Source organism: Musca autumnalis, unplaced genomic scaffold, assembly GCF_047663935.1.
Source record: "Musca autumnalis isolate F117 unplaced genomic scaffold, ASM4766393v1 scaffold_1, whole genome shotgun sequence".
NCBI lineage: Eukaryota > Metazoa > Arthropoda > Insecta > Diptera > Muscidae > Musca > Musca autumnalis.
In genome coordinates this window covers 269,288,810-269,303,833 of record NW_027411644.1, presented here as the reverse complement: position 1 = coordinate 269,303,833, position 15,024 = coordinate 269,288,810, and the positions used below count along the sequence as shown (strand labels likewise).

The following is a 15,024-nucleotide window of genomic DNA, read 5'->3' as shown; positions in this document are numbered from 1 at the left end:
GCCTTTTCTTGAATACATGTAAGAGCATGTATTTTAGTCTTATGTATTAGATTCAATCAAAAAGCTAATTAGGACATTTATCTTGACGATATATTGTTACACGTCTTTTGACCTTCGCATCTCGTATAACCTTTTTCAACAGGATATTGAAGAGATAGCACGACAGGCTGTCTGAAACCTCTTTTGGTAATAAACTTTACAGAGAGGTTTTTTCCCATTCTAACTGAGGACACAATATCAGTTAATGTCTTCTTACAAAGCCGAATGAGTTTTGCGGGGATACCAAACTCAGACATGGCTTGGAATGCCTTTGAACATGTAGGGCTGTCGAAGGCTGCTTTGCAATCGACAAAAAGATGGAAAGTGTCGATCTGCATTTCTTGGGTCTTTTCCAAGATTTGTCTCAAGGTAAATATGTATTTGGTCAATGATGGATTTGCCGGTCTAAACGCAACTATTTCATTGTCCATTGGTTTAGTCGTTAACACAGTATCTCAGATACTTAATATGCCGCATTTTTGACTTCGGTAGCAACACTGCGCTCCTTGCCATACCATGGATTCCTTGGTGGAGGTCTCTGGTATCCAAGTATGGATTTTGCGGCTGGTTGCATGGAGTGGACAATATATTGTCATTGTGCTGATATGTTATCGGGACGAGTAGTGCTTTCATTAAGCAATTGGGCTAGTTGAGTGGAATATCCTGTGGCTATCTGTTGTGTTTGCAGTCTACCGATGTCAAACTTCCGCGTTGTATCTGTTCGTGCATTATTTGTTACGTTTAGAGGGATATGTACCTTTGCTGCAACAAGGTTCGAATCTATGTTTGCACCTCGGAACGATCGTACACCAACACGCTTGATGAATGTCTTCCATCTATCACAACGTGATCAATTAGATTTATTGTTCTTTGGTCTGGAGACAGCCAAGTGCCCTTATGAATATCGAGATGCTTAAATCGGGTACTGCTAACTACCATGTTTCTTGCAGCTGCAAAGTCTATCAGCCTCATACCATTGTCAGATGTTTCACTGTGGAGACTAAATTTCCCGACTGTTGGGCCAAAGATATTCTCCTTTAAATTTTGGCATTAAAGTCGCCTAGAATAATTTTAATGTGATGGGCAGGACAGCGGTCGTATGTTTCTTCTAAGCACTCGTAGAATATACATATATTTGGTCTGTTCGTCCTTGTCTTCGGTTGGAGCATGAGCCCAAATAAAGTTAAAGTTGAAGAATTTCGCTTTTCTCCGTATTGTAGCAAGCCTTTCATTCACTGTGGCAGGGACGTAGTCTGAAATGCATCTCGAGATCATTTCGGTGGTGGGCGCAATGGACAAAATTTGTACGTTTGCAAGTGAAATATACAAAAAATGCCTAAAAAATTGCCACGTCGGCGGGCCCGGGCCTCCTCCCTGGCTACGTCGGTACACTGCGGTGTAGCTGGAGACCAGATGTTTTAACCTCCGACCAACTACAAATCTGCAACCAAACTCATGCTTTGTGTCATGACAGCTATAATACAGTTCGTCACCTTTGGGCGTTGTTGTGACGCCTTTCACAATCCATCGTATTTCCTGTATGGCACGTGTCAGCCTTGTACTTTTCAAGTACATCTGCCAATGTGTAAACTACAACTTCTTTATACAGAGTGCGAAAATTCCAGGTGCAGATTCGCAGGTCATGGTCCTTAAAACGTTTGCGGGGCGGTCGTCAACTTTGGAGGGGTTTGCTCTTCTTCTCTTTAATTTTTTCATAGTAGGTTTCTTTTTCCCCCCGACGCCCTAACCCATGTTTTTAACGTTCTTATTGGAAGACTCCCTTGTCCCTTCCGGTATGTTTGTGGAACACTTATTATGGCTCAACGCGCGGCACATGATGGCTCACTACTAGTACCTTCTCTGATTGTTTAGCCAGAGAAATAAACAGGTAACATTTTTTTTCGATTGGACAATAAATGTGGCCTTCAGATCAATTTCGTGAAAATTCAACTTTGGCCCATACAAATTACTGTGGAAACTTCCAGGCCCCAGTGGTACGTGTTAACATATTCCGTTTGTGTTCAATCTTTGGTAATCCTAAAATCTAACAAAACTAAACTGTTTAGGGAGTGCAGCATAAAAAAATCCGACACTGATTTTTCCCCTTTGAGATAAAATCAGTCTAGTGTTCATACATGTCAGTTTCAGATTCGATGGTAATGGTTCTTAAAACGTTTGCTGGTGATGTAAATTTTTCCCTTTGTTTCCTAGTAGTGTGTTTTTAGGTAAGCTGGCTTTAGAGATTTACACCAAAATTCAAAACTCACTTTTCATATGTTTAAAATTCATTCGTATTTATTGGCTCGTCAATGATTTGTACAAATAATGTTAAATATATTATAAATACTGTTTAATTAGATCGTAATTAACAGATATGGATAATTAAGTTGTGAGATATGAACTAGAATGTCACACATTTTTTGGTTATTGACTGAATGATTGGTGGGAGGGAGTTGTGTGAGTGTTGGGGAAAAATGATACATGTGTATTTCTTTTGTTTTGTTTCATTATTATTTATTCAGCGTATTCGTTTTCAATAAATTAAAATAAATAAATTATTTTCTTTTGTTTAATAAATTACTACAAACTAAGACCATAATGGTTCTTTTCGATTTTCCCAAAATAAAATCGAAAAAAGGCACATTTTTGGCAGGTAAATGCTTCGCTCTAAATGCACAATCGTTGCAAAATCACGATTTATTGGGCATTTACTTGACCAGCATAGGCCAATTCTTGGGCATCACCGTTCATGCTGCGGGCATAAGGATAGGAAGATGAAGCACCCGATGACCAGCCACCAGTAGAGGCACCAGACCAACCAGCAGTGGAACTGTAGGCATTACCCAAAGAACTGCCGCCCAATTTACCACCGAACAATTTGGAGCCACCCAACAAGAGAGCCAAGAACAAGGCAATCTTGGCAACGATGATAGCCTTGGTGGTCAACAAAGCCAAACCGCCCAACAAGAGGGGTACAATGGCGAATACTTTAGCACCAATGGCCAAGGCAATGGGGCCAATCATTTTCTTCAATTTACCACGGCCTAGAAAGGAGAGGGGAAGATTTAATTATTTAGCGAATGCTAAGAATTTTAAGTTTTCTTTTTCTTACCTTCATCCAAAGCACGGGCAATTTCTTGTGTGGCTTCAGCTGGTACCTTAACTTCCAAATTATGAGAACCCAAGAATTCAGTGGCACTTTCAACAGCCATATCAACCAAGCGACCAGTACGTTCATCGGAATCTTCAGGCAATTGGGACAAGACATCATTTTCACTCATGGCACGTCCGGCACGTTGAACGGGAGTGGAAGGATCTCTGTTAAGGAGGAATTAATAAAAGGGGTTAATTGTGGTTTAAATTGCAGTTGAAAATAAAATATAAAGGCTTGAGACATTTACGAATAATTTTTAGATTTAAAGGAGACTTGAGGGGTTCTATTAACAGCTTTAAAAATCCTAAGAGGGTTTAAAGTCTATGAGGCAATAGTGAATGGTAGAAACAATGTTTGCTCTTTTTCGTTGGAGATAATTTTTTCCACTCTGGTTATGGAATTTTTGAAATGGAAAGTTACTTTAAATTCGAGTTTTAAACTTCAAAATATATCCAAAAACTTCAAATCTTTGACCATTGTGGATAGATTTTTTCTGCAGCTTGCCATGCCAATGTCGTGCAAGTTCTAGCGTTTTTTGAACAGACCCAAAATTTGCATAGAAGGATATCCAAAGATTGTGTCAATTTAACACTCAACACTCCTCTGTTGACAAAAAATATGTGTAAAAGAACGCTTACGTCGATAACGAGACCTGTTTGTGGCGATTTGAGTTGCCACTTGCATTTAGCAAATATAAAAATAACATAAGTCGTTATAGATGCCGATTTTAGTCGATTATAGATTGAAATTCCAAAAATCAATATTGGGAAGCAGGCAAAATCATAAGTCGATATAAGTGCCACTTTTAGTCGATTTTAGATTGCAATACTAAAAATTCAATATTGTGGGGCAGGTAACAAATTAAAATTCGACTTTTTTCTTCGAATCTGAAGCCTAAGTTAGACCTTTTGGAAAGTCCTAAAACCGACAATGAAGCCGATTTGCTGGAAAATATTGTAAATAGTTATGAAGACGAATGGCAGAAACATGAATAATTACGAGTAAGCTGTAAAATCAAAATTGAAATTAATTTAATACGGCTTTAAATTCTTAGGAAAAATCGAAAATCCATTTCTAAGCGATTTATGAAAAGAAGTATCGAAAAATCGACTTGTTTATAGAAGATGAGAATTGAATAGTCGGCTTTGTAAACAAATCATAAGTCGTTATAGATTCCTATTTAAGTCAATTAAATTCCGGAAATTCAATATTGGGGGCAGCCAAAATCAAAGGTCCAATTTTTGTCGGCTTTAGATTGAATTTCTGAAAATGCAATATTGTGGGCAGGTAAAAAATTAAAATTCGACATTTTCCTTGGAATCTGAAGGCTATGTGAGTTAACCTTTGAAAATTCCTAAAACCAACAATGAAGCTGATTTGCTACAAAAATATCGAAAATAGTTTCGAATGACAGAAACTTGAATAATTAAGCTGTAAAATCAATATTGAAATTAATTTAATACGGAAAAATCGAAAATCCATTTCTAAGCGATTAATGAAATGAAATATCGAAAAATCGACTTGTTTGCAGAAGATGAGAATTGAATAGTCGACTTTGTAAAAAAATCATAAGTCGTTATAGATCCCTATTTAAGTCAATTAAATTCCGAAAATTCAATATTTTTGTCGATTTTAGATTGAAATTCCTTCGAATCTGCCTATGAGAGATAGACCTTTTGAAAATTTCTAAAACCGACTATCAAGCCGATTAGCTAGAAAATTATCGAAAATAGTTTCGAATGACAGAAACTTGAATAATTAAGCTGTAAAATCAATATTGAAATTAATTTAATACGTCTTTGAATTCTTAGGAAAAAATTCTAAACCATTTATAAAATTAAATATCGAAAAATCGACTTGTTTGCAGAAGATGAGAATTGAATAGTCGACTTTTGCTTTCGAATCTGTATCCTACACTGGGTAAATTAGAAAGTTCTTACGAAAAAAATCGAAAATAGTTTCGAATGGTATGATCTCTAGACAACAATAAGTACACAGGAGTTCTAAACTAATTTTAAAAAAACTTAGAATTGTCAGGAAACAGGCGAAACTCAATTTTGAGTCGATGTAAAAAGTAAAGGCCGAAAAGTTAACATGTCAACAAAATCAAAAAGTCGAACTATACACGTCATACGATTTTAATCGATTTCGAATTCGCACGAAAATAACGAAGATCGAAAATTTGAAAATCAATTTTTAACAGATTGGTTTGGTATAAAGTTGAAATCGAAAAATCAACTTTTTAATCAACACCCCATACGATTTTTATAGATTTCGAATTCGCACGAAAATTTCGAAAACGAAAATATATTTTAAACAGATTTGTTGGGTATAAAGTTAAAATCGAAAAATCGATTCTTTTAATCTACACCCCGTACAATTTTTATCGATTTCGAATTCGCACGAAAATGTCGAAGATCGAAAATTCGAAAATCAATTTTTAACAGATTTGTTTGGTATAAAATTAAAATCGAAAAGCCACTTGTCTTTGACCTGCATCTCAATCTAGTTTTAGTCATTTTCGAATTTGCAGGAAAAAGTCGAAAATTGGTTCCTCAACTCAATATAAATGTTTGTTTTAGTCATCTTCGAATTGGTAGGAAAAATCGAAAATTGGTTCCTTATCTCAATATAAAAGCTGATATAAACCGACTTTGATTTCTAAACAATTTAAAAAAATAAACTCTCTTTTGTGGAAGTTTAAATCGAAAAGTCGAGTTGTTTTTGAATCTGTCCCAATACGATTTTAGTCATCTTCGAATTGGAAGGAAAAAGTGGAAAATAGATTTCTCTACTCAATGCAAAAGTCGATAACAGTCGACTTTGAATTATTAGTTAAAGTCGAAAATCGATATATAACCGATTTTATAAAACTAAAGGCACAAAAGCCGACTTGTTGGGGAAATTTTATACAAAAAAAAAATGATTGTTTTATGTAATCTGCGCCATCTCTGATTCTATTCGTTTGGAAATTTTCAGGAAAAAAACGAAAATTTCTCAATTAAACACATATAAAAGACGATATTCGACTATAATGTGAAAGGAAAACGTCGACTTATTGGGGAAAGTTAATATAAAATATTCGATTTATTTGTGAATCTGCACCTCTATCCGATTTTACGATTTGGCAGGAAAAAGTCACGCGATTTTAAAAATTTAAGACCAAAACTTCGACTTATTAGCGGATGCTAACAATCCAAAGGTCGAATTGTGTAATCGAATTTTTACACTCAGCTTCGACGTTTTTCAATAACATCCTCTCTTGCTAAAAAGAAATTCATAAGAGTCATAAAGAAGACGATTTGGTAGATAATATCGAAATCTTTTCGGCTGACATCCTTTATCGCCAACCATATATTTCGTTAAGCTATAAAAAGGATTATAAAGATGATTGGTGCTGACTTGAGTTTATAGGAAATAAATCGATGTTTAAAATATATGACAAAGTCGAAGAACCCAAAAAGCGGTTTTTGGAAAAAGTAAAAATAAAAAAGTAGAGTTTTGTTTTCGAATATGTCCCCTAGCTGGGAAAAGTATATTTGTTTGAAGGGTTTTCTATTAGACCTTAAAGTGCTGACGATTTTTGTGTTGTTGGTCTCCTATCTGTATTTTTAAGCTCTGTGATTTTTTATGTCACGCCCTTGAGAAAAATGTAACACACCTGGACTAACAGGACATTTGGAAAGAACAAATATTTGAACGCAATAAATTTGCGAATTGAGGATATTTATGGATCGCAGATGCGCAAAATATTATATAAAGTTTAACTGGGTATTGCGACACAAATCAATGCTCAACGTTGCCTATCAATGCATAACATTATGTAACACCTGTCATGCTGATTCGGGCTTTGCAAATAAAATACCAGCCATGTCCTTGGAGATTGGACTAAATATGACTATAAGGATAATGTAGGGAACAATCAGGCACAAGGGGACACTAATCACTAATTTTTAACATTTTCTTATGACTTCAGCGATTTCTTTTGCATTGATAATTATTTTCTTCTTTTTTTTTAACTTCTCATACTACTCCACAAAAAGCTTTAAATTCTTTTAATAGATAATTAGAACACTCAGTTCATTTTGTAATTATTTTAATTCACCGCTGTTTTCCATTTTGGATATTTTTCCTTAAAGTCTTTGCTAACTTTTCTTTTCACTTTAATACTTTCAATTTTCAATTTAAAATTGTTCTTCTAAATAGTTATTCAGAATATTTTTTAGACACACACACACACCTCTTGAATGTAACACCATTGATCAATTCAATATTGTTGCTGCGGGCGGCACGATTAAGTGCGGTAATACCCTTGACAGCCAAACAGGTGGTCATATCATCACTTTCCAAACAAGAGCCCAAATAACGGGCAGCGCGACTAAAGGTCGAATCAGTTTCGATTTTATTATCTTGTACACTGGGAGCGGCCCAGGCACAGCTGGCAACGACCAAGCAAACGGTGGTAATGGCGAATACTTTCATTTTTATTTTATTTTCACTCGTAATAACCGACACGAATTATATAATCCTTTAAAGGCTGCTGCTGCTGATCTTATTTGGTCTATAGGTTGCGTGCAACACTAATGATGGTTAAGATGCTTTTGATGTCAACTTCTGGAGAGCAGCTGCTTTATATACCTACAAAAAAAGTTTTTCTTTTTTGCAGCCAACCGACAATCAGTCAAAAAACGCACACACCATTTTTTCGGAGTTTCAAAAATTGAAACCATTACAAAATAATTCACAAAAGCAAACATTGTTTTGTTGTTTAAAAGCAACAGAATAAGCAGCAGCAGCAACAATGGCAAATTACTTATTGTTAACAGAGAGGGTAAATAATGCAGACAGAGTGTGTAAACTGAGTATGCGCAGCAGCAGCAGCCGTCAAAACGAAGCTGCCAAATTGGGATTCAATCTCACTGGGAAAAAAGACAAACTATACCTTTAGCAAGCAGAGGAAATAACACTTTTTTACTCTCTGCAGAAAAAAAAAACTAAACACACAACAATAACGCACAACATCCAAACATAAGTTGTAAATAATCAATAACAACAACAACAACACACGATGCCGTTAAGAGCACGACATTTTTGTTGAAGATCATAAAAAAAATAAACAGACGTACTCGTTTACTTTCATGCTTACTCATTCATATACTACATCCCAAACGACACACAAACACACGCTCACAAAAATATCAATCGTCAACGAAAAATAGCACGGTCATAAGACTGGCTTGAATGTTTGTCTGGCTGACTGTTTAGCCGGGTAATCTAAAATGTTTACAAAGCATGCGTGCGCATAATAAGAAAGTCGGCTTTTTTAATTTCAGTTTCATTTGGCAGCTTCATATGATGCAGCATGCAGATAGTATAGGCATATCTTCTCATGCGGACGGAATATCTGACGAATTTCAATGCATAAGCATGCATTCATTCATCCCATCGAATATTCATTGATAAACAGCATCGATTAAATAAAATAACGTATACGACCCGCTGGCCTTGACTATGATAAAAAAGGTTTTTGATTTGTTTTACAAATCGACGACAAATTATTTGAAGTGCATTTAACTAAATGGTAATAGGTATAGACAAAATGACAAATAGGCCCAAACGTGTTGAAAATATTAAAGGAATTATGAAAATCATATAGGGTTTTTGTTGTTGCTGTAACAGTGAATAATATTAGCTGTGTTCCAGAACTAAAAAGTTTTTACAATTTTTACGACTTTTACACTTTTTACTCGAAAAAGCGTTCCCGTACACAAAAAAGTTGTAAAATGTTCACTTCTCTTTAAACAAAAATGGCGCTGAATGCCGCTCTCTTTAAAAACTTTTTACACGATAAATTTGGGCGAGTAAAAAAATAGTAACATGGTTGCCGGCGTCTGATTGGCTGATACGCCGACTTTGACATTTGTTCCAGTTTTTTTGACGTATTTTCCATTTTTCCGTTCCCGAACTTTTTGAAAAAACTTTTTTGTGACAACAATTTTTCTCTATTTCTCTCTTTTACGAGTTTTACTATTAAAAAGTACGGGAACGAAGCTATTATGTTGTGTTGTTCATAAGATGGAGGGTACATTTAATTTTATCATTCCGTTTGTAACACATCGAAATATTCTCCGGGGATCCTATATGGTGACGATATACACCATAAATGCCAAAAATCGTAACTAACAAAATAATAATTTTTCAGGTGAAGTAAAAAACGTCATAAAATTAAAAACTGTTTTATGGAATATTAATCTTATGAAGGCGAGTATATGGGATTATCAATCATATACGAATGGGAGTAAGTAATGAAACCAAAGCCGCAGAAACGCTTGGTTTTGGGATCCGTCATTACAACAAAATCTGAAATGTTATACCATTTTCCGAAATACCTTTTCTTGAATAGGATCGTTATTTTTTAATGTAGAAGCTTGAAATTTTGCAAGAGCATATATTTTTGTCTCATGTATTAGATTCAATCAAAAGAAAAAAATTTAACATTTTTGGAGATGCGACTTCGGCCATTTATGGTGACGATATTCATATCGATATAGAGATGTACGTCATCTGTTGATATCAAGCTCTCAATATTTAAGATAGAGCTTTATAAGTTGGTACAGAAGTTTCCATTGGATAACTTAACGCCGCAGAGGTGTTCAGATTCGTTTTTCTTTGTCAAAACTCTGTAACTTTTGAACTGATCGAGATATTTTCGTAATTTTTTTGTTCGACAGATAACATAATCAGCTTTCCGTAAAAAATTGATTTTTTTATATTTTTTATCAAAATATGAGCGTTGCACAGTGGATCCACTTGTATGGAGAAAGTGGCCAAAAATATTTAGAGTGCAAAAATCAAGCCAATGCGCCGGTTACAGCTTTGTGCTGCTGCCACGAGCGTAACGTTCTCCCCCCTTTACCCCCTGGAGGGGGTATACGCTAAGAATTGTTTTATGCTGTAAATACAAAATGACATAAACAAAGGTCTCGATTATCTTATGATGCGCAAATAGGCTTGGGGAAACAAAAACAATCTCCAAAACAACATAAAATCCAACCAAAAAAATCAACATTTTTGTCTGAAAATTGGTACAATTTTTAATATAGATCTTATAGCATTCTTCCTGTGCCTTCCGCCAACGTATTACAAATTTGGAAAAATATTTCTTCATCTTGCCATTGATGCCAATTATGTTAATGTACGTGGTCAGATAACACAGTTATATGCTAATATATCCATAGAAACCCTATTCTAGGGCAGCTTTAGTCAGGGACCCACCATTTATAGTCTGGCACTAGATGGCAGCTAATTTTAATTCTGAATAATCTTAAACCCATGACCTACTTTGGAAAATTGTTCCCGAGGTGGGCACTGGTGGGCATCATGACTAAAACCTTAGGTCAAATTTAAGTATATGATTACAAAATACACTAAGAAAATATGCAGCTAACTAGAATTCCAAAACACGCGAAAAAAAACTATTTTTAATGAAAATTAACCTATTACCCTCTTTTTCAAAATCCACTATAATACTTTGCTATACGTATTAGTTTCGCGATATTTTGAATATATTTACTTGCACTTAAAAAATATAGGTTGTACTCACAACAAAAATATTAGTCAAATGTTTGGACTTTTGAAGCTATTCTTAAGAAGATCGTGTTCGAATGAAACAAAAAGTAATATATTATTAAAAAGGTCTATGTCATAGCTGTCAGAGTTGCCAGATGTTGTACCAAAATTTTGACTTTTATTTTTTTATTTTTGGCCAATGGGTGGATCCACTGTGCGTTGTTGAGTTTTTCATATATTCTAACTATTTAAAAAGGTGAAACACCAATAAACAAACCATAAAAATACAAAAAATTAAAAATGGTTAATTTTTTCCAAAATTAAAATAAAAAATAAATTGATAATTAAGTTACAGTGTTTTATTTGTAATTGCACTAAAATCTAGAACATAATTCTTCTTCATGATGGAATATCTCAAATAAAACGCTTGCATTTACATTACAAATGGCGACCATATAAAACGGCAAGCGTTTTATTTAAGAGATTCCATCATGAAGAATAATCATTTTTAAGATTTTAGTGCAATTATAAATAAAACACTGTAACTTAATATTTTTAATTAGTTTTTATTTTTAACTTTTTAGTAAATAGATTTTTTAACTACTGAGAACACCAAATGCCAAATTTCAGTCTATTTGAGCGTTATATGGAGGCTATACCAAAACTTGACCTATGTTCACAATTTTTAGGGGGGACCATTGGGAACTTCAAATGCCAAATTAGAGCTAAAAATAAAGATAAAATCCTCAAAATACTTGAAATCGGGTGGTACTGTTATATGCGGGATATAGGAAAAAATGGACCCATATCAGTTTTTAACTCCGAAAAGTGTGCAAAGTTTTAGTTCGATTGGACAACTGCAACTGTGTGAAAAATGAGTTACCAGATTTGAAAAGAAAATGAGATAAAACACTGTAAAACAGTGTAAAAATGTTCCAATATTGGTTTTGATTTCATATTCATGTATTGACAACCAAATCTGAAAAGTGTGCAAAGTTTTAGTTCGGTTGGTCAACTGCAACTGTGTGAAAAATGAGTTACTAGATTTGAATTAAATCGGTTTGTACCGCTATATGGGGACAATACTGAACCTTGACCTATGTCAAACATTTTTAGTGGGGAAATTCCTTGACCATTGGGAACTCCAAATGCCAAGTTAAAGCCAATTCGGGCTAAAAATGAAGACAAAATTCTCAAATTACCTGAAATCGGTACCGTTATACTCGTATGGGGCGGTAGAAAAAAATGGACCCGTATTGGTTTTGGTTTCATATTCATGTATTGTCATCCAAAAGTTTTACATCGATTGGTCAACTGCAACTGTGTCTAAAATGAGTTACCAGATTTGAAAAGCAAGATAAATGAAACAATGTAAAAACAGTGTAAAAATGGACCAATATTGGTTTTGATTTCCTATTCATGTATTGCCATACAAATCTGAAAAGTATACAAATTTTAGTTCGATTGGTCAACTGCAACTGTGTGAAAAATGAGTTACTAGATTTAAACTAAACGGACATCAAAGCAAGTTGAACAAAATACTGTAAAAATCCTAGGGTTTTCATAAAACTCTTATAGCTCTTATAAAAACTCGTATATTAATAAAACGTTTTCTATAATATCTAATGTAAAAAATTAATATTATTTGTTTTATCATATTAATCCATTCGGTGATTCTATGCCATATGACATAGTCACTCTTTGAAGTCCGTTTTAAGGGAAAATACTTATGGGTACACTTTTTTAATAATTTTGTATTTTTCCCTGAAGTGTTATCTAAAAATAAATTAACAAAAATTTTTGAGTAGGTCCAGCAATATACATTGTTATGTCTCAAAGAGCGAGCGTTCTTCGTGCGATTTAAAAGTTGCTAGAAAATACCATCTTATACTTTTATACATTTTATTAACAAGACTTTTTTTGGTTAACTTTTTGTAATTAATTTAGTATATAATCATTGCCTTAATACATAGTTAAATAGAGCTGCCAGATTTTTTATATTTCATACTGTGTCATATGACATAGATTTTCCCAACGGAAATTTTTTACTATTTTTGACTCCAAAATCTTCTATAGTAAGACCCGCAGATCTTGTATAACAATTCCTGCATATTTTTTAAAATAAGTCTTCCAGATCTTCTATTAGAAGGCCTCCAGGTCTTCTACGCGATGACCTCCAGGCCTTCTATAGGAAGACATTCAGGTATCCTAAAGGAAGTCCTTCAGATCTGCTATAAGATGGCCTCAGATCTTCTATAAAAAGCTTTCAATTTTCTAAAAAAGACCTTCATATATTCTTATAGAAGACCTCCGGCTCTTCTATGAGAATACATCCAAGTCTTCTAAAAGAAGACCTCCAGATTTTCTATAAAAATCCTTCGTGTTTTCTATAAGTAGACCTCCTGGTCTTCAATGAAAAGACCTTATGCTTTTCTATGAGAAGGGCTCCTGTGGTCTCTTCTATGAGAAGGCCACCTCCCCTTCTGTGAGAGAACCTTCAGCTCTTCAATTAGATGACCTCATGCTCTTCTATTGCTTTTCTATAAGAAGACCTCCTGCCCTTCTCTTCTATGAGAAGACGTTCTGTTCTTCCATGAGAAAACCTCCTGCCCTCCTATGAAAAGACGTCCTGCTCTTCTATGAGAAGACTTTCTGCTCTTCAATGAGAAGACATGCTGCCCTTCTATGAGCAGACCTCCTGCTCTTCTATATAAAGAACTCCGGATTTTCTATAAGAAGACGTTCTGCTCTTCTATGAGAAGACATCCTGCCCTTCTACAAGAAGGCGTCCTGCTTTTCTCTTAGAAGATCTCCTGCTGTTCTGTAAGAAGACCTCCTGCCATGCTATACGCAAACGTCCTGCTCTTTTATGAGAATACATCTTCCTCTTCCTCTTGGGTGCCACCGTGGTGCAATGGTATGCACGCCCGCCTTGCACGCAGAAGGTCGGGGGTTCGATTCCCCGGCCAAGCAACATCAAACATTTTTCAACGGTGGCAAAATACCCCTCAGTAATGTTGGCGACATTTCCTGAGTATTTCAGCCTTGAAAAACTTCTCCATAAGTGGTGTCTTAAGACACGCCGTTCGGACTCGGCGATAAACAGTAGGTCCCATATCATTGAGCTAAATATGAATCGGGGTGCACTCATTGATATGAGAGAAGTCTCCCTTGTCCCGTATGGGATGTTGTGGAACAATGTTTGTTTTCATCTTCCTCTTCTATAAGGCCTCCTGGTGTTCTATAAGATGAAATTGAATTAAAAACATAAATATTATATTTTTGTTGCTTTTTTTTTTTTTTTTTTTTTTTTAAATACATTCCATGACATATGGCATAGTGTAGAAAAACCATTCATATAGTGGGCTTAAGTATATATAAAATTGGAACAATATATTTTTCAAATCAAAAACAAAAAAGAAGCACCGAAAGTGTTAAATTTTATTTGATGAGTTTATAAGTATAAGTACTACCAGCTAGCCTCTAAAAAGCCATTCAGAGAATTGCGTCATGCCATTTTTATGGCGACCTCATAACGCCCAACGGATATAAAACCCATCAATAGTTTTGGGCGTTATGATATTTTAGACCATAGCATTGTGACGGTCATAACGTCCAAAACTAAATTAGCCCTTATAACCGCGTTCTGGGTGTTCATAACGCCCAAGATATAATTTGAGCCTTATGCTTTTTTACTACCAGTTTTTAAGTCAACAACGAGGGTACATTCAATATGTTACGATTATTTATTTTTTTTTTTTGTTATTTATTAAAATATTTATTACAATTAAAAATTATAATAAACTTATAGCTAAAAGCACTAGTAACTACGGCTATCGGCTTAATGTTACGATTAAAATGTGCTTAATTCAAATAATGGGTTTGGACCCCAATTATGTTTGGACGAAATCCGAATACAATTCCTAGGGTTGTGTGTTCAACGCTCAACGTTGGAACGCGAGTTTATTAATAACAAAATTAAAAACATTTAATTGTGTACATATAACCCAGTAAACAACCCTTAATGTTCGTACGCGTGGCATAGTGTGTAGTGTGTTCGGCTACAAATGAGATGTTAGCATGATTAAATCCTGCAGAGAGCGAAATAAAATAAAAATATCAAGTGTGTTGCAATTGAAAACAAATTCCACCTCAACTTTTCTGAAATAGAACATATCGCTCATTTACTCAAAGAGTGACACATCTCAAAAATTCCAGTTTCGAAAAAAACGTGTTTTAAGTTGGCGATTGAAATTTGACTT

General features: G+C 34.7%; 2 protein-coding genes across 2 annotated transcripts in view; one reads left to right on the top strand and one right to left on the bottom strand.

Annotated features, from left to right (window-relative positions):
• Positions 1-15,024, top strand: part of LOC141389530 (uncharacterized) — a 1,388,168-nt gene that overhangs the window by 175,412 nt on the left and 1,197,732 nt on the right. The gene's annotated exons all lie outside the window — the stretch shown is intronic.
• Positions 2,437-7,727, bottom strand: Osi14 (DUF1676 domain-containing protein Osi14). Its single transcript, XM_073964177.1, has 3 exons — positions 7,434-7,727; positions 3,152-3,357; positions 2,437-3,083 (listed from the first exon to the last, which is right to left on the bottom strand). The coding sequence occupies exons 1-3, from the start codon at positions 7,673-7,675 to the stop codon at positions 2,737-2,739; spliced, it is 795 nt and encodes a 264-aa protein (XP_073820278.1). The 5' UTR covers positions 7,676-7,727; the 3' UTR covers positions 2,437-2,736.